General features: G+C 39.8%; 1 protein-coding gene and 1 long non-coding RNA gene across 9 annotated transcripts in view; one reads left to right on the forward strand and one right to left on the reverse strand.

Moving 5' to 3' along the window:
- The window catches only part of CD47 (CD47 molecule), a 50,022-nt gene extending 32,638 nt beyond the window's left edge, over positions 1-17,384 (reverse strand). For all 8 annotated transcript variants that reach the window (XR_013445088.1, XR_013445087.1, XR_013445090.1 and 5 more), the window contains exons 1-2: positions 17,196-17,384; positions 5,250-5,597 (exon numbers count right to left, since the gene is read on the reverse strand). Coding sequence is in view for 5 of the 8 variants with exons in the window: in XM_036068329.2 (XP_035924222.1) it covers positions 5,250-5,597; positions 17,196-17,238 (391 nt within the window). In the remaining 3 variants the exon portion in view is untranslated. The remainder of the gene's footprint in view (positions 1-5,249; positions 5,598-17,195) is intronic.
- An 83-nt stretch (positions 17,385-17,467) lies between these two features.
- Positions 17,468-19,968, forward strand: part of LOC118520321 (uncharacterized) — a 121,268-nt gene continuing 118,767 nt past the window's right edge. Inside the window, exon 1 of the long non-coding RNA XR_004909604.2 lies at positions 17,468-18,348. This is a non-coding gene — a long non-coding RNA (uncharacterized LOC118520321). The remainder of the gene's footprint in view (positions 18,349-19,968) is intronic.

The raw sequence follows: 19,968 nt of genomic DNA on the forward strand, positions 1-19,968 counted from the left end.
TCTCAGTTCAAAATCACTGCTGCACACCTGGGCCATAATTTATCTCTTCTCACTGACATGAATGTGTTACCTCTCTCTAATTTGTTAAGATGGAGAGTCTGAGGATCACCACATTGGACATTCAAGAACCAAATGAGATGCTGGGGGGAAAAAAGCCCATGTTTTATATAAAACCACTTATATGGCCATTAAGCTATTGATTTGTTTTGGTACTATTGTCAGATGACTTTAACTTTTGTTCCTCAATGGGAGAAAAGAGACAAGATACTTCTCTAAGGTCCTTCTCAAATTTTGAATGTCTATGGCACTAAGAAATAAGCTTAAAATAGACTAAGAACAATATCAGATATTTTTCCACTTTAGGAATAAGAAAGATAATCCAAAGGCAATGCTATTCCATTCAAGCTATGGCTGACAACTCTGCCCATTACTCTTCCCCAATTCCTGTTCAGGTAGTGTGGCTCTCAGGAAGATGAACTCATTAGTGGAAAAGCAAAGAAATGATATTAAGAGGTATGGTCTATGAATGAGTGTTTAAATTCTTCTTCCCAGCCTAAGTGTTATAAAAACCCAGTACTTCTTTCCTTTATCACTGTGTACAAAATGGGATAACTGGAAAAAGTGAAAAGATCACTTTAATCAGTGTAAGTGTGCCTTTCCTTCAAATATATACATGGTAAACCTTCACAAACACCAGTTTCCACAAAAGAAGATCACGATAAAATTCCCAACACTAAAATTCAAGCCAAATTTTTACTTGATGTTTCAGGATTGTGATGACTTTTTTGAGGTGTCAACTTTGTGAGGCTACAGTCCCTGATTACTTACATCACCCAGAAATCTAAGGTGGCTCCCCAAATCCCTGCTCCCTGCAATCAGCCTTTTGTAATTCCCTCCCCCTTGAAGAAGGGATGGGACAGTGACTATGATGGATTTCATTCCCATGATTATGTTGTGTCATATGTCAAAAGGGATTTTGATGATGTGATTAAGGTGCCCAACCTGTTGGCTTCACAAAAGAGCAATTGCCTATGGGAGAGAGGGGTCTGGTCTAATCAAATGAGCCCTTAAAATAAGGGTCTGTGGTCTTCCTGGAAAAGAATTCAATATGTGAGAGGGATTCTACAAGAGGAAGGATCTTCTCGGCTGAGTTTACATATGGAAGAGGCCATGTGGCAAGGAATGAGGCAACCTCCAGGAGCTGAGAGAAGCCCCTAGTGGACATCCAGCAAAGAAACGGGGACCTCCATCCCATAATCACAAGGAACTGAATTCTGCCACAATCATGTAAGCTTGGAACAGGACCCTGAACTCCATATGAGAACACAGCCTGGTCGACACCTTGATTTTAGCCTCGTAAGACTTCTTGGGGAGAACCTAGTTACACCACGACCAGAACTGTGGCCTACAGAACTGTGAGCTAATAAATGGGTACTGTTTTTAAGCCAATACACTTGTTATTTGTTACACAGCACTAGAGAACTATTGAAAGGATCTTGCAATGCCCTCATGCCAACATCATGAGCATAATGTGTATCATGTTGACAATGATGGAAATGGCAACTCTACTGAATTTGAACTTACTTTTTTAAAACAAAACCTTAATAACTTACTTGGAGAAATGTAAAATTTTAAGCCTCCACGTTTTTGTATTATTAATAATATCAATACAGATATTAATGACAAATTTTATAACTATTATTTACATTTAGTATTTAGTTATTTACAAGGTGTTTTCAAAGAAACCATATAGCGTGGTGGTAAACATCTTGGGTTTTGAAGACAGACAGATCTAGGTTAAAATCCTGGCTGTGACTCAAATCTTGAACAAGTAGTTTAAATCTAACCTGTTTCCTCATCTGTTAAATGATAAGACCCATGTCTATCTCCTACAGTTCTTGAGAGGATCACAGGATACAACATACATGAAGTATATTGTATGTGCTCAAATAAATGTTAGATTATTTTACTGTTCTTATTTATACTGCTATCATTTCCTTCAAAGTAGGGATCATGTCTTAGTCATCGCTGAATCCATAGTGTCTAGCACAGTGCCTGGCACATGGCAGGGACTCAATAAATCCTTTTAAGAAAGAGAGATATTAACTTACATACATCTCAAACAATTCTGTCATGGAGATGGTATCCCCATTTTACAGACAAAACTGAGGATCACATAGGCTGAGTTTCTGAAACAAGTCTTCTTAAACTAGAAAATGGTAAAGTATAGAAAAAGCTTTCTAAATTCAAGTCCTGTGCTCCTTGCATGGTACGATACTATACATAGACACCAGAGGCATATAAAACTCTAATTCATATATAGTGCTTGCACATATTCCGTCTTAGTGCTCAAAAAAAGAACACAAATGGTCACCATTACTCCATATTCCACTAAGTAGAATTCTCTATTAAGTAATTTCTATTCCTCCTTTATGCCTACATTTGCAAAAAACCACAACATAGTAAAAATGGTTTCTACCGCCTAAATCCCCAAAGTCCACATGATGGGTACATATCTCTACTACAGTAACTTTATATTCTACAGTAAGAGTCCTGCCCCAAATTAACATTTTTGAGCAGAGGAGGTTTCTTTCTTTCTCCAGTCAAAAATGGGTATAAAACAGAGACAACACCAGATGCTGGCAAGGATGTGGGGAAACTAGATCGCTCATATGCTGCTGTTAAGAATGTAAAATGAAAAAATCACTCTGGAAAACAGTTTGGCAGTTTCTTTAAAAACTAAGCGTACACTTACGTATAACCCAGTAATCATACTTCTGGCCATTTATCCAGAGAAATGAAGAAGACTATGTCCACAGAGAAACCTGTACACAACTGTTCATAGCAGCTTCATTTGTAAAAGCCAAAAGCTGGAAACAACCAAAATGTCCTACAATAGGTGAATGGTTAAACAAGCTGTGATATACCCATACCATGGAATACTACTACTTAGCCGAGAGAGAGACAGACAGACAGAGACACATAGATAGAGAATGAACTACTGATACAAGCAACAACTTGTATAGTTCTCAAGGGCACTGTGCTGACTGAAAAAAGCCAATCTCAAAATACTGTATGATTCCACCTATACAACATTGTTGAAATGACAAAATCACAGCCACAGAGACCACATTAATGCTTGCCAGGCTGGGGGTAGTTGGGGAGGGGAAGGTGACTATAAAGAGGCTGCATGAGGGAGATCTTTGTGTCCATGGAGTAGTAGTTCTGTATCTTGATTGTGGTGGTGGTTACTTAAATATATACATGTGATAAAATGACAAAGAAATACACACACATTGTACCATTGTGAACCTGCTGGTTTTGATATTTTACTACAGTGACATAAGAAGTAATCACTGGGGGAAACTGGGCAAAGAGTAGATAGCACCTTTCTGTTCTATCTTTGCAATTTCCTATGAACCTTTAATTATTTCAAAAAATAAAACTGGGTGCAAAGTCAAATGTCTGAGACCTCTGGTAGAGTTTTCTACATTCTCTGCAACAAAACAATACCTTCTCATTTTAATGGCCCGAAAGGTAAGTACAACTCATTTTTTAACAGGGTACTTTGAAAACAAAGATAAAATAATCACACTTTTATAAAATTACAAACTTTGTCTTCATCTCAGATATTGGTATTTCTTCCCCATCCATCTTCACTCCACTGCCAAACCTTTCAAATTTCATATCTAGAGTTTAACAGTTTGCCTCAGTGACTGACACTACACTCCAAAATTACTGCTTCCCCCCGGTCTTATTTTTCCATTCCCACAAAAGTATACATTCCTTCAGAAAAATTTCAGCTAGGTAGTAGATTATCTAATTCCAGTCGCTGTGTTTGAATGATTAGACCCTGCTGAAAGGCATACATTTTTTTTAAAAAGCTCCTTAGTCCAAATAAATATCAATTTATAAAAGTTACAATGTAAGAGATTTTCTAGCAGAAACACCTTCCAAATTCTGCCAACCTGCTCTAAGCTACCTCCTGCCCATTCCTCACTATACAGAAATCCCTCTCACAATACCCCAGGCCAGCTTCAACAACTTATCTTACTTCATAAAATAAACATCCCAGGAACACAACCATTTGCAAAGCACTCTGGTTGACACAGAACTTACACACAAGAGATCTCAGCTGATGCTCATTATACTGGAGGACACACAAAAGCAGGGATCTATTTTCACCCCCATCCCAGAGATAAGGTTACTTGGACTCAAGAGAAGAAACTTCTCAAGATCATATAGGCAAATAATTAAGTAGCAGAATAGGGGATAGAATTCAGATCTCCTGATTCCTAATCCTAAACCATGTCAAAATATTCCATCAAACTAAACAGCCCACTCTCAATCTGGTAACAGACATTTTATAACCACGAACACTAGAAGAATAGAAGGTAAAGAGTTGATACAATTGAATTGTTCTAGTCCCATCTAAAGCAGAGGTTCTCAAAGCATGGTCTAATCCTAAAATCAGTAATATGTCTAGTGATTGTAAACATATTTCAAAACAGAGAGTCATAATGCACTTGTATGTAGTTGAAGAAATCAGCTGGCTGAGAAAGAATAGAAAAGAAAGCAGGCTGTTTACTTCAGCTAACTACTGCTTTATACAACTCACCAAGCCAAGTTTGTGAAGAAAAAGCAGAATCATGGTGCTATAATCAAGGCTGAATTCAGATACACTGAATTGGATCTCTAGTTCTTCTAAATCTTGGCCAGTGAAAAAAATACCAAAGCAAAGCTAAGCACAGGAAACCTCAAGGACAAATCTATGATAACCTGATTTTTTAATCTCCTGATTCTCCTTCTAATCTATTCTCTGCAAAGGGGACATGGCCAGGACTTGTCAACCCTTGATCAAAGTGTAAGGTTAAAAAAAAAAAAAAGGCCAAATAATTGGAAAGAGACTGGAAAATTAATCATAGGAAAGAAAGTACTTTTGATGGCAGCAAACAGAAATACAGAGTAGATGACCTCAGGACTGCTCACCCAAACAGAACAGTCCTTGGAACAAAAGTTTGAGAACCACACAATATACAAATTAGCCAACAACAAAGGGGTTTTACTCTGAAAAGCAGAAGAGCAAATAATATAAAACTCATGACCTTAAAGCTGTTAACATTACATCAACATTTATTATTAATAGCCTGCTTTTGATTCAAAGAGTACCTAGGCCCATTCTGCCCCATTTCTAACAGGATCAGGATGCTACACGACAAATAAATGGGAAGCTTTTATAGAAATCTTACCAATTCGGTATTTTAGTTCTATGACGGTTTCGCCTTCTCTGCTTAATTCAGTTACTTCACAAGTGTAGTTTCCTACAACAGCTTCTTCCTTATCCATCTCCAAAGAGGCAATGCCAGTTAGTAATTTTTGTGGTACGATTTTTGTACTCTTAAACTTATCGCCATGAGTGGTCTTTTGTAGAGCTCCATTAAAGGTGAAAATGTCTTTTCCTTTTAATTTCCACTTTACATACATTTCATTAATGTTTGTTGCCTCCACATTATTAACAAAGCATGGGATGGTAACACTTTCATTGCAAGCAGTGTATTCTACAGATTTGGTTATGTTAAATATTAGCTGAGCTGAACCTGAAAAAGAAAAAGAAAATTGTTTCATTTCATTATAGAATTCTATACTTCAAGTTGTTACAAATCCTTAAGATAAAGAGTAATGTTTCACTTGTTCATTTAAGCAAATAGTGCAACTACAGAGAAGACAGGCAAGGTGAAAAAAATCCAAATTATTTTAATATTAATGTGCACAGCTGGTAGACAACATTGTAACTTTTACTTATTCAATCTCAGTAATACAAAGTATACATTACCATACATCTTGGGAATAAATTCAGCAACCCCGTTGGAACATGAAGGTGTAGTATCTGGCTTTGGAGCTTTGAAGTAATCATTACTGCCTACTGACTGATGTAGAAAAATAGTGACCTAACCATGGAAAAATTTTGAACAGAAAATCAAAGCAAATATTATATTCAGTATATACTTCCTCTAAATAGAACTTGCTAAACTGATAGGAAGTTTATCCTTATGTTGCATTTCCAAAAAAGATGACGGGGTCTACTTTAATACAAAAAAGTAAACCAGATGAATCACATCACATCTCTCCACGAGGATGGAAAGTCTTAGAATGCTAAGGAGAAAAAACATTCTCTATGGCTATTTTCCCATTGCAAAATACAGCCAGCAACAGTCATTTTGTATGTATAGAAAGGATTATATACAATAGAAAGGCACTTTCCCACCCCTATATTTCACTGAAACTATGGAACAATTTCCAAATATGTATTACAGGTATTCTTCCTCCTTGAAACCATAAACCGCTCAAAAAAAAGCTAAGAAACAAGTTAATACCAAGAGCAGGTACTGCTAATAAATAGGATATATACTAGTCCTCTCCTATCCATGGCTATGCTTTCTTTGGTTTCCGTTACCCGTGGTCAACCACAGTCTGGAAGCAGATTGTCTTCCTTCTGACACATGATCAGACAATCTATAAGTAGCCTAACTCTAGGTCACATCACATTGCCTACATCCTTCATCTCACCATGTAGGCATTTTATCATCTCACGTCATCATAAGAAGAAGGGTAAGTATAGTACAATAAGATATTTGAGAGAGACCACATTCACATAAATTTTATTACAGCACATTGTTATAATGTTCTATTTTATTATTAGTTATTGTTATTAATCTCTTACTGTGCCTAATTTATAAATTAAATTTAATCATAGATACATATAGAAAAAAATAGTGTATGTAGGATTGGAACTATCTGTGGCTTCGGGCATCCACTGGCAGTCTTGGAACGTATCCCCTACAGGTAAGGTGGACTACTGTATTCTATCAATTCTCTTCCAGAGAATAAACTATCATTGCCTTACAAAAGAGGGGCTGCAAAAGGAAATTCACTTACCTTTCATCTAATATGTATGAGAATATGGAGAAATTATAGCTGTCTTCCATACTGTTCAGCCATTTATCAATTCTTTTACCTAAGTAGTTAGCGGGCTCCTCCCTCAAAAAACAAAGCACTAACAAATACAAATAAAACATCAACTTCAATAGTTCATCCTTAAGATTTCTTCTCTCTACATTTATAAAATGGGAATAAAAATCAGGAGCATCGGATGTTATTATCCTAGGAACATAATTATTATTCAGTAACTGCCCACTGAGTTGAATGCTAGGATGCATAGTGGAATATGAAGTGGACAATGTTCAGAAAGCCTGAGTACAAATTAAGCAGTTCATTTAACTTTTCTATGCCTTGGCTTACTCTCTGTGAATAAGAGGATCAAAAACGAACACTGGGCTACTTAACAGAATTGTGGTGAGCATCAAAGGAGAAAATACCTGGGCAAGTGCTAACAATACTGTGCTATAAACATGAGGGGTAATACTATAAAAGTTAGGGGATATGGCATTTTACTGTAATGATCTGGACCTTCTCTGACTGGCAGGTCCAAACTGTTTTATTTCTGGGAATTTGCAGTTTGAACTAGCCTTGGGGATATCCATAGCTCACCTCTTCCCACTTCTCTACATTTCTTGCCATCCAAATATTAGGAAGCCTCAGGCAAACCTGGACTTCCAGCTGCATTCTTCGAAGCCTTGGGCTTGGGAACTGTCTTCCCTGAGAAAGAAAAACTGGGGGTAGGGAGGGGAGGAACTATAGTGTACAAAAAGGAGAGAAGTAGGGGTGCCTGGGTGGCTCAATTGGTTGTGTCAGACTCTTGGTTTCGGCTCAGGTCATGATCTCAGGGTTGTGGGACTGAGCCCCACAGCGGGCTCCGCACTGAGCAGGGAGTCTGCTTGAGATTTTCTCTCTCCGTCTGCCCGCCCCCCCCCCCACTTCTCTCTTATATAAATGAATATATCTTTTTTTTTAAGATTTTATTTATTTGAGAAAGTAAGTGAAAGAGAGAGAGAGAGAGCACACGAGCAGTAGCAGAGGAAGAGGGAGAGGGAGAAGCAGAGTTCGTGCTGAGCGGGGAGCCCAATGTGGGGCTCCATCCCAGGATCCTGGGATCATGACCTGAGCCAAAAGCAGACGCTTAACCGACTGAGTCATCCAAGCGCCCCATGAATAAATCTTTTTTAAAAAAAGGAGAGAAAAAAGTATGATGCTGGAATCAGAAAGAAAGGAAAGTGTCAGAAAATATAGCGAAAGGTTTTGAAATGGACACAAAGATTACTGAGTGTCCTTTCAATGGAGTGCTGGGAATTGTGTGACAAATTCCTTGGGAATATTTCATTCTGTAGGGGCCTATGCCTTTCACTGTGTTTATCTGTCTGAGCTATTTTACAATTTGGTAAAACTGATGGCAATGCAAATGATTTGTGTCCACAGAGATACAAATAAACTTTGTTCTGCAATTCACTTCTCCCTGGCGGAAGAAGAGAAGATTTCAAAAAACCATGTTTTATTGCCTTGAGGATAATATTGCATCTATTTGAAAATTCATTTCACCATTCCTGATTGCCTATAAATGTGTCTGTTCTCTAAATTTTCTTTTAAAACTGAGACGTTTTTATCATCTTGCTGGTTTACTTGCTAATTAACATGTGAAATAAAATCTTTGATATGTGATCATTTTGTATTTGTTTGAGTCAAGATTTAAAAAATTATTTCTAAAAATTACCCTTTAATAAATAGATATAAGTAAAGAGCTCAGTTATCCTAGCAAACTTTTTTAGAAGGCTCTAAGTAAGAAGTGGTTGGTAAAACTCCACAATTTCATCTTATGTTCAGAGAATGAATTTTCTAAAGAATACAGAAAGCACTAACTGTACTGCATTTTTTGTTGCAATAAAACAATCTTATAGCTGAAGCAGTTTAAGTAGAATAAATGCTATTAATAAAATTCAAAGTAAAATTGACCTAGATAAGCCATAACTTGAATAACCCTTGTGTTAATTAATAAATAAGGGTAGTCCAAAAATGTCACTCCACCAGCTGTTAACTACAGCTTCACCCTCTATAAACATTTATTAAAAAAACAAAACTATTAAGTAGTAAAATTATCTGATTTGGGTTTTCCTTCTTTTTCCTACTGCTTTCTGATGAAACATCAAAGTGAAAAAACAAGATTTAAAATATAGAGAGCAAATAAAAGTACACAGATAATTAACATAAGGAACCTGATTAATCAAGAAATGCCTATAGCAATCTAAATCAGATAGGAATAAGTAAATATAACTAACCATCAGTGATGCAAGAGCTACAGATAAATTAACAAATGAAATGGGGAAATTATTTTATATAAAATGCCAAAAATACTGGACTTCACAACCTCTGTAAATACAGACCACCAATTGAAACCATCTCAGACCACAGTCCTGAAAACAGCTATTACATGTTTCAGAGAAGTCTCAATACATGGTAGTCACAGCACACAAGTCTAGCTCTGAAATGTACAAATGCAACAAACACTTACTGAGAATTACCTGATCTGAAACATTGTGATAGGATAAGGGGATACAATGAAGGAAAAAAACCGGAGATTATCTTTTGGAAGCTTCCAATTCTCATTTGGAACAATGATACATACTTTTTATAACAGGAGGTCATAAGTGCTATCCTTTGGTATGAACAAAGTGCTATAGATGGGCAGGAGAGTAATCAGTCTTACAGATTTCTAAGAAAATTTGCATTGCTACTAGGGGAACAACAGAAGATTGTCACAGCTCCCGCCCATCTGGGCCTTTAATCATTTACCTTTTTATATGTTCCATGCAAAACCTCTCTCTCTCCTTTGTAACCCTTATATCACTCCCCTTTTGCAAAAGCTTATCCTATACTCTCCAAAGAAGCTGTATTTCTTAATTTGAGTCCTTTAGATGAGAAGCCAGAAGCTTCCAATACTTCCCACCTACAAAGTTACCTGCAACCCCAACTATCCACACCCCCCTCACCTTCCTCCTCTTCACAATTGTATCCCTTCACCCATTAGTTTTCATTTCTGCCTCCACACCCACTAGTCACCCCAAGGACTTTCCCTAGTTGATTATCAGCTTCCTACACCCGCCATGCCATTCATAGGTGTTTTTTAACATAAAAGAAATGCTTAAATATTAACCAACTTTTTAAAAATCACTCATACTTGTCTCTCTCTTCCCTAGCATCCTAAAATAATAGTCTAAATGCATTTCTTTACCTCCTATTCACTTCTTAAATCTCTGCCACCTGGCCTCTACCTCTTCTTCACTACAACAGTTCGTGCCAAAGCCCCCAACAATCCCTTGTGAAAAATGGAATGTGCACGGTTTTTACTATCTTGACTACTCTATAGTTCCTGAGCCAGTAGGCAGCTCCTTTTTTGCTCTTATCTCTTGGCCTCTGTGATAGCTCTTGATTTTGAATTTCCTCTTATTGCTTTGTCCACCCCATTAGAGCTTTCTTTCTTTATTGAAATCTATTCCTTGACTCACAATAAATATTAGTGTTCCTCAAAACTTCATATCCAGCACCGCCCTCCTCCCAACCCCCTGGGGCCCACCATTCTCTCTTACTCCACAGTTATAACTACCTACACACTTTCTGTTTAGCCAGGCCCCCCTTTCTCCTTAACTGCAGACCTGAAAAGTCAACTGTCTGCTGTACTTCCATTTGAATGTACTACAGTTAATTCAAAGTCAACCTGTCCAAAAACCTATTTACCCTCCTCCTAGCCTCCTCCCAAATCCTCACCATCCAAAGTATTTTCTGTTATCAGTCAACCAGACCTGGACCTAATAAAAATCATGCTAGATTCCTCCCTCTCCTTAGCTATGAAGAATTCTTAGTAGGCTCAACCTATTTAATGGTTCCTCAATCCAATGTCTGTTGTATGAATCTCTCTTTTGCGATATTGTCATACCTTTTAACTAGCTCCCTACCTCCAGCCTCAACGTTTTCCCATCTCAGCCCCAATGTATTTTCCACAGTTCTCAAAATAACTGTTCTAAATGCAAATGTGCACTCTTCTGCGTAATATACTTTAACAACACCTCCCTCCCCGTTTCAAGCTAAACTCTAAGTGCATTAGCATGGAATACAAACTAGTCCTTCATCCTGTCCAGCCCCACCTCCTGTACTCCCTCATTTCCAAACTAAGCTCCAATCATAATGACCCCTGCAATTCCATGAATATGCAAACGCCCTCTCATCCCCATCCATGCCTTTGGACATGCTGGCAAACACTTCATCTGGTGTCCAGGTAAGAGCACACACTGTGGAGTCAGACCTTGGCTCAAGACTTGGCACTTTCTAGTTGTATAACCTTTGGCAAGTTATTTAACCTCTGTAGCTCAGTTTCCTCATCCACAAAATGTGAATTAAGGAAGTGTATACCTCATAGAGACTTTGTTAAGACTTAATGAGAAAATAAATATTAAGTTCTTATTGCAGTGCTTTCGCATACACAGGAAATGTTCAATAAATGGCAGCTATAGTTTGCTAACTTTAGTTCTTCCTGCTAGAACACAAGGGACATGTTCAATCCTATTCCTCTTCCCTACCACTGCTCAATCGTGTCCATTCCCTCCTTATTGCTCCCATTGCCCCCTGTTCAAGTGTTGTCACTGCACTTACTACTGAATCTTGAAATTACTGTTTTACTTAACTCATCTCTCCATTAGGCTCAAAAGGTAGAGAAAGAAGGACAATGTCTTCATTTGGTATCCTATGGATCCAGGGTCCAGCAAGTACAAACCAATACATTCCTCAAAAATGTAAAGCATTTAAAGTATGAATCCCAAGAAAGGAAAACTGTATCAGAGAGGATTCACTCTTCTTCCATTTGTCAAGAGAATCTTCCACTGCTTTTCACGTCAATAGACCTGATTATAGAATCGAGAAGCTACATATTTTAATGGAAAATCTCGATCAAGTCAGTTGCAGATTGCATGGAAGAGTTTCTTAAAAATTACATGAATGTGTTTAAGAATGATCTTCCTGAAGGATGATGTTTAAACTAGGTCTTGAAGGATGAGTAGGAATTATATAGAAAAGGAAAGGCTTTCTAGGCAGAGTACATAACATGTGCAGAGGAATGAGGAAAAATGAATAATTGGAGGCAGAAGATTCTTCAAGTGAACTCTAGGAAAAAGGGATGGTTAAGAAATAGTGTAAAGGCTTTTGAATGTCATTCTGAGGAACTGGGACTTGATAATATAAGCAACAGCAAAATATGCAGATTTACTTGCATTTAAAAAAATAATACAGCAGCATGAAGGGTGAACTGAGGGCAGGAAGGGAGATGGGAAAAGAGACCTCAAGAGATCACTGTAATAGTCCAGGTAATTGACATCTGGAGAGAAGGCCAAAACATTACAGTAAAAACCAAAGAATATCAACATAAGTTGGATGTGGGAAATAAGGGAGAAGAGGAAAGAATTAAAACTGTTTACTAAAAGCATGCGTAACTGCCTAATATACTTTAACAACACCCCCTTCCCCGTTTCAAGCTATATTGTGGATTTTATAGAGAAAAGAGATTTTGGAGATTTACAGGGGAATCTTCTTTCAATATTTAATAGACTGAGTATTAAAGTACCTGTGGTACAATGAAACGAGGATGTCCAGTAGACCCCAGGACATATGGATCTGGATTTAAGAAGAAAGGTCAGAGCAATGAAGACTTGGGAATCACCAAGATCACAGCTGGTAAGTGAAACTGTGAGCATAAACAAGATTGCCCAGAAAGTCCCTGCAAAGCAAACAGAGCAGGAACCAGAGAATAAAATGTTGGGGAATGCCAATATTTATGGAAAAATCATTAAAGAGGAATAAACTAATGAAGTGAGAAAAAGAAGTGAGAGCAGCAAAAAATACCACTGAGGACATCAAAGAAGGGTCTTCATGTGGACAAAATTGATGTTAAATAGTATGAGTAAAATCAGCCTCTAGATTGAAAACTTCTTCATTAGCTTTTTTATCTACAGCAATGTCAACAGACTAGTGGGATCAAAAGTTAGATTGCATTTGGGAAGGGAATGAGAGGGAAGAATGAAGAGGCATTCTCTTTCAATAAATTTTGCAGTGTAAGAAAGCAGAGAGAGAAGGCAACAGGAAAAGTGTAAAGACAGGGGCCAGGGCAAGGTTTTTTGGTTCTTCTTGTTTGTTTGTAATATGGGGTAAAACTTGAGCATGTGTGCAAGCTAAAGTGAAGGAACCAATGGAGAGGGAAAGATCTAAGATGAAAGACTGAAGAATTAAGCTGAGTTGAGCAGGTCTCCAAAATGGTGAAAGTGAAAGAGCTGTAGAAAGGTGAACCCTTCCTTGGAAAGGTGAATAGGTATACTTCTGAAACTGGGGGAGGGAAGAGAATGAGATGGTTGCTTAAGATATTGTAGATAAGTTTAGTAATGGTGGGAGGGAAGCTTGGAGAGTCCACACCACACATCACTATTTTTTGCAGTAGAGTAGGAAGTTAATTATCTGCTTGAAATGGATGTTCAAGGAATGGGGAAGAAGCCCAACAGTCACTAAGGTAAAAGAAGCAAAGCTCGTGAACAAAGATACCTGCTGAAAATGAATCCTACCAGTTATTGCCATCAGATCAAGACCCTGTTATGAAGAACGAAGGTCTCAAACTGAATCAGGTTAGAATTAGGGTCAAAAAGGGGGATTCAGACAGATCTCTCCTCAACAGAGACCAAATAAGGTCTAGGGTAAAATAGGCATGTCCACAGAGTGTTTAGTTCTGACTCAAAGTAATTCCCTACTAGATTTAAAGTGGCCTTGTAAGAACAGAAGTGATAAACCTAGAATTACAGGACAGAGAGCAGTTTCAAGTCAGTAACATCCAGAATTATGGGCTTATCTAGCATTTAAAATATATTAGATGTCACCAAGAGATAAAAACAAACAAAAATCCCTACTCTTTATAAACTACATTTTAAGTTACTGAGAGGCATACAATCTGAAATTTATGTTATAACCAAGAGGGCCTTGCAAAGTGCTTAGAACATAGCATGGGCTCATACTTGCTTGCAACGGAAAAAGCAGTTTTGACAGACCCTGCACTTGCCAAATGCCTTGCTTTGCCTTTAATCCGTAAGTGTGACACGTATTCAAATATGCACATTTATTCTCTTAATTTGAATCTCAAACCCTGGGGTTGATCAGATTCTGAGTCTTATCTAACTGTCCCATAGATAAGGAATGCAATATTCAGAGGAGGGTAGAACTATAATTTCTGTTTCAACTCTATGTAACTATGAAGGAGAAAAATCCAGGTTCTATTGCCTCAGTCTAGGTATATCAGGATCAAATTTCTTGGGTGCTCTCTATTTTTTACTTTAGTACTACAATGAGTTTAACAAAATCAACCCTACACTATTATTCTTGTTCTTCTATCATGGAAGAACTATCTGCACTAAGACACAACGTAAAATTTGCTTCATGACAACCCAAGAGTGCATTGTATTAGGCTGAGATACAAGACATCAAAATATAGAGATTTTTATCTTGTATAAAAAGCTAACAGCAAAAACCTAAAAGATGGCTAAAATGCTTATATGAAAACTGTACCACAAAAAGAACATTAAAGTATTAAAAACTGCTTATTTGGCTTTAGGTGAATGAACATTAAGAAATGCAAACTTGGTTTTAATAATATGAGTGATTAGTGTGGACTTAGAATATTTATCAAACTTAGGAAAAACACCTACTTTTCTTCTTTAGAACCTGGCCTTTCAAATCTCCATTAACAATTCAGTGGCAAAGATAAAACATCTGCCAAAATACAGATGACAGCATGAGCAAGTGTCCTAACAGTAGGCATTTAGTGTAATGCTTTAACACACTGCCTCTAGACTGCTGGGGTGGCCCCATAAATAAATACTTTTAAATAGGCGTTTACTTCCTTAAAATAACAACTTGTGTTTAAAAGTAATATATTCTTTAAGAGAAAACATTTTCATTTAAGCAAGACAAATTACTACCAGGCTTAGACAATAAAACTGTTTTCTAATCATGTGCACCCTTGATTTTAAAAACTCACTTCAAACAAAGAAAAATTATTCAACCACTGAAAAGACAGTCCATGTCACTGTCATTACCTAAGTCAAGTTTTATTTGCCAGTTAGTAAAAAATACTGAAACTACTGATGTGCTTTTAAACGAAGTATAATTGGACTTATAGGGGGCGGGGGAGGAAAGGAGGGTAGTAATTCATTCTGCGTCTTATAAACCAATAGGGGGGTTGCAGTTTGCCTGTAAGTAGACGGAAGGAGCATTTCAGGTAACTTCTTTTACGACAAAGGTCAACTGAAACTAAGTGGCTTCCAAAAAATGCCTCTGATTACCAGTCATCTATAAATGAAACTGAAAGCAAAATGAAACTTCAGAACAAATAAACGTACACATCTGCGACTGTTTTACTCATTTTGAATTCTAAATTCAGTCTCTTAAATACCCTGGTTGATAATGACTTGTGTTCTGTTATCATATCTTCATACCTGTCTTTTTTAAAACTACATATTAAACACACACAAAATCCATTATATCTTATGACAAACACTATCACTTTGTTTTATAGTCAACACTTGCCGAACTCAAATGTATAATGCCTCTATTTTGCTTTTTTTCAGGTTATTATTAAGTACAATAAAATACTATAAATTGTGAATTCTGTGAATCTGTCGGGAATTGAGCACATTAATATTGCATGTAAATGACTGCTAATTATATGTGACTTAACTATTATTAAATAAGGCCTAGCAGAAATCTTATCCCCAAAATACCATTATAGCAGTTCTTTCCCATCTGCTTGGAAACAGGACCACTGTTTTTAATATAGTATATGATTTACATTTTTTTTATTCTTCAGACTAGCTTTGATGCCAACAGTCTGAATTAGTGATATTTTATTACAAATTTGTAATTTGGTTCAATATGAAGGCTTTCTGATCACACAACAGGTTTTTGAAAGCAGTATTATTTTTGCTATAGTAATAGTAATGGTAACAAGCCATTAATGATGACGACAAGAAATACTACCTTATCTAATTATCAACTCTTTAGATAATAAAGATATCAACAACTCCAACAACCCAGGATGTTTCGATTGGAGAAAGTGGTAAGCAAGGATTTAAAGGCATAATGGAAATGGCTTGAAATCACAAGCGTTTATAAATGGCACACTTAGGCTAATAATCAGTTTAAAATCTAATTAATTTAGCATTCTAAAATTAAATGTAACAATTGCGCTACTCAAACTCAATACTTAATCTTACAAAAAGTTAACAGAAGACTGTACAGATGTAAAGTGTGACAGGCACTGTAGAACCACGAAAATTCCCATTCCTCACTTTTTACAAACGAAGCACACGCAAAAAAAAAAAAAAAAAAAAGAGCATAATGGATTCCAAAAGCCTAGGGGGGCCAACCGCCTTTGGTGTTGAAAGACACCAAATCCCACTCTGCAGCAAATACGTTTTGACTGGAGGTTATAGTCTTCATATTTCAAGCGAAATCTGGATTACTATTAAAACGGTTCGCCCAAATAAAGTAGAAAAACTTGAATGTACAATTTGGACTATATTAAAGTGGTTGATAGGGCGTGGGGGTAGGAGAGTTTCCAGGTAGCTTATTTCTAGGGTTTAAAAAAAAAAAAAGCGGCCAGAAGATTCTTCTGATTAAATGCTGGGTTGGAAATGCAACTTAATTGTTCCTTTATGTTTCTTTAACTCTATGTTCTTGTGGGAGGGCAAACAGGAGAAATCCCGTCTTGCACACTTCCCCAAAATGCGCACTTCTATTGCAAGAGGCCCGGGCCCTCCCACTCTCCCTCTTCATCCCCAAATGCGTTTGAGCACCGAGGAGGAAGAGGGGTGCAAAAGGGGGGGGGCCCTAACAGTTGCCACCCCTCGCCTCTGATCGCGCCCTTTCTCTCTACAGTTAATTTTTGCGTGAGATGCACGGCTCAGAATCTTCCTCGGTGTGCATCTGGAGGTGGAGTACGGGGGAAGGAGATAAACCCCGCTCTCACCCTGGGGGAAGAGGAAGAAGAGGGAAAGGAAGGAAGGGGGAGCAGGATTACCCTCGGGCCCTCCTACGTCCGCACCCGGCGCGAGCAGGGCCCGCGTGTCCCGCGCTCTGACCACCCTCTCCAAAGCGCCGCCGGGCCAGCCGGGACGCAGCCCACACACCCTGGGTCTGCGACCCAGGAGAGAGGGGCCACTCACCGCAGCACGCTGAGCCCAGCAGCAGCACCACCAGGGGCAACATCTCCGCGGCCGCCGGGCGGTCGCCGCCGGCGCCGCCGCAGGTGTCTGAAGCAGCCGCCGCAGCTGTTACAGGCAGTATCGGCCGCCACCGCCGTCACGGGCAGGACCGGACGCCGCCGTCCGTCACAAGCAGGACCCGTCGCCCAGGCTGTCTGGCCGCGCGCACGCGCGCTCCTGCCACCCCACGCCCGCTCCCCCCCCTTCTCCCGCCGCGCGAACCGCGCACGCGCACTCGCCCCCGCCCGGCCGCCGGGACTGTTGACGCGACGCCCTCCTGCCTTGTGGGCTTGAGTCCCCACTCCAGTCCGCTCCGACGAGGCCTGGATCCCGCTCCCACGCAGTGGCACGCGCCGGACTTTCCGGTCACGTCTCGTCATCCCCCACTCCCCACCCCCGCGGTCTGTTTGCCAGCCCGCCACAGGCGGCTGAGGGCTGAGCGTGTATTCCTACGCTCACCGGGGACCTCCTTGCACCCGCTCGCTTAGCGGTTCTCTCCCGCCTCTCACACCGTCCTGGGCCCGGTGTCCTCCCTGCGCCGGTCCTCTCTCGCTTTCACTCCCACCCTCACGCTTCAGGAGCGCCACCCTCCGACCTGGGCTCCCCGGCCCGCACGAGCCCCTGATATCTCTCCCCTCTCGGGTCCGATGTCTGCTCGCGCGTCGACCCTGCCGCGCCCTAACCCCTGCCTAAACACCACCCCCCCGCAAGCGCGCGCGTCGGGTGGGGGCGTCGCTACGCTTCCCCGCGTTCGGGGAGCCCCGGGCGCTTCGCTGAGGGCGGGGCAGCGGCCGGGCCTGTCCGCAGCGAGCTCCCACTCGGCCTCGGGGGCTCCAGAGCGGTCCGCAGTTCAGCGAGCTCCCGCTGCTCCACGGGCTATTGTTTCTGCTGCGGTTGTGAGCTCCCGGCGCGCTTTCTCGCCTTGTTCGTTAGTATTTTCCTCCTTTGAACAGGGTTCCTCAAACAGGTCGGTCGTGGAGGTAAACATTTTTAGGTGTGGTTAACGCCGAGCCCCCGAGCCCCCGAGCCCCCGGGGGCAATCAGGCGTGGTTGTACACGTTCGCCGACACACGACACACTCAAGACATCCCGTCCAGGACCCTCATTGAGCCTGGTGAGTGACAGCAACTCGCGCAGCCCTCTACAGTTTGGGGTTAGCATGCTTGAAAAATGGGTTCAAAATGTGGACAGGGACTTCGACGACCTCACTGAATCACACAGGACACATCATCATCCTGAAGCAAAAGCTCTACCTTTAACACTTACCCTAAATGATGAACTCTATTGTCAAAAAGTCAGACTCTGGTGGCTACTCTAATGGAGTGCATTATCTGTCTGCTCCCTTGGTTTTCTCTTACCTGATGGCAAAGAAAGCAGTTTCCCACCACAATATCCCACTTCTCCAAATCCTTTACCCGTGGCGACTCCTCCATGCACCCCATCCCCGTAGTAATAAAATCTAGGAAATAAAATTGCCCCCTCTGACACTGTAGCAGTATATTGTATACTTGTGTGACTTTTTCCTATAGTTATTTTGTTGTCTAACCTCTTCCTCACAGCATTATCAATTCTTTCAAATCAGAGAATACTTTAAGTATTCCCTCCTCTAAGACTTCCTGTTGAACTGTGAAAACAGAAGGGGTTTAATAAATGTGTTGATGTGACTTGAGGCAAGCGTTGTTCCAGTGAAATTTGATTGTTTTTTAACGATTAGAAAAAGAAAGAAAAATAATCGCCTAGCAGATATCTCACTAAAACAATGGTTAATAATTATGGTGGTAATGATTTGAATGGCAGCCTTGACACCCTGAGGCTACCAAAGGGACTGATGGATTCTCCTCCAACTGCTGCTTATATGGATACAAAAGAATCATCCACCAGACTTTGAGCATTCAGGACATTGTGTATCACAGAGCAGCTGGTTGCCTAAATAAGGCTGTCAGCTGTCCCTGAGACCAACCGACCCCCCCTAAAGCTGAAGAGTGACTGGGAAGGACTGTCCCCAATCTTCAGAGGTAGAGATTGAGGGATGCTCTATTTCATACTGGGAGCCACTGAGGCTGTGTGCTTAATGTAGCTCTGTGCAGAAAATGCAGTAGGCTTAAGTCAGGTGAATGAGAGGCCACCCTGGTGAATATCTCTACTCTTGGGAATGTGTTTTGATGGTGGAGCAAAAGGAGGCCTATTCCAGGAGAGAGAATCCAAATCTCTCTTAGACAACCTTGGGCTCCTTTCTCCAGTATCTAACCACCTTACATTTATGTTTCCCTTTTAATGCTCCCAAGGCTTTTAATTTGGATTTTGAGTTCATCTGGTCTTTACATAAGGGTTTTTTGTTTTTTATTTTTTGGTGGAGTGGGGGAGGGTGGAAGGCAAAGGAGTAATATATATTAGAATGTTTTGAACAGAGGTAATACACATTCAATTTATCACCTAAATGAATCTTCGTAACAGCCTTAGAATGGGTATTATGATCTCCATTTTAGCAATGAGGAAACAAAGGAAAAGAGGGATAATGAGCTTTTTGCCCACACTTATATGTGATATTTCTCTGACTTTCATTTATGTCTGTCTCCCTTGTCCTCTTTTTGACCTCCTCCAAGAAGACTTTCTCAATCCTACTTTTCCTCTTTCCTATAATTCTTAGAGGGTCCGATTACTTCTTCCATTACACTTTGTTCATGCTGCTAATAAAATGTGTCAATACATATTTCTTTCTACAAAACGGTCTCCT

This window comes from Halichoerus grypus, chromosome 1 (genome assembly GCF_964656455.1).
Source record: "Halichoerus grypus chromosome 1, mHalGry1.hap1.1, whole genome shotgun sequence".
Lineage (NCBI taxonomy): Eukaryota > Metazoa > Chordata > Mammalia > Carnivora > Phocidae > Halichoerus > Halichoerus grypus.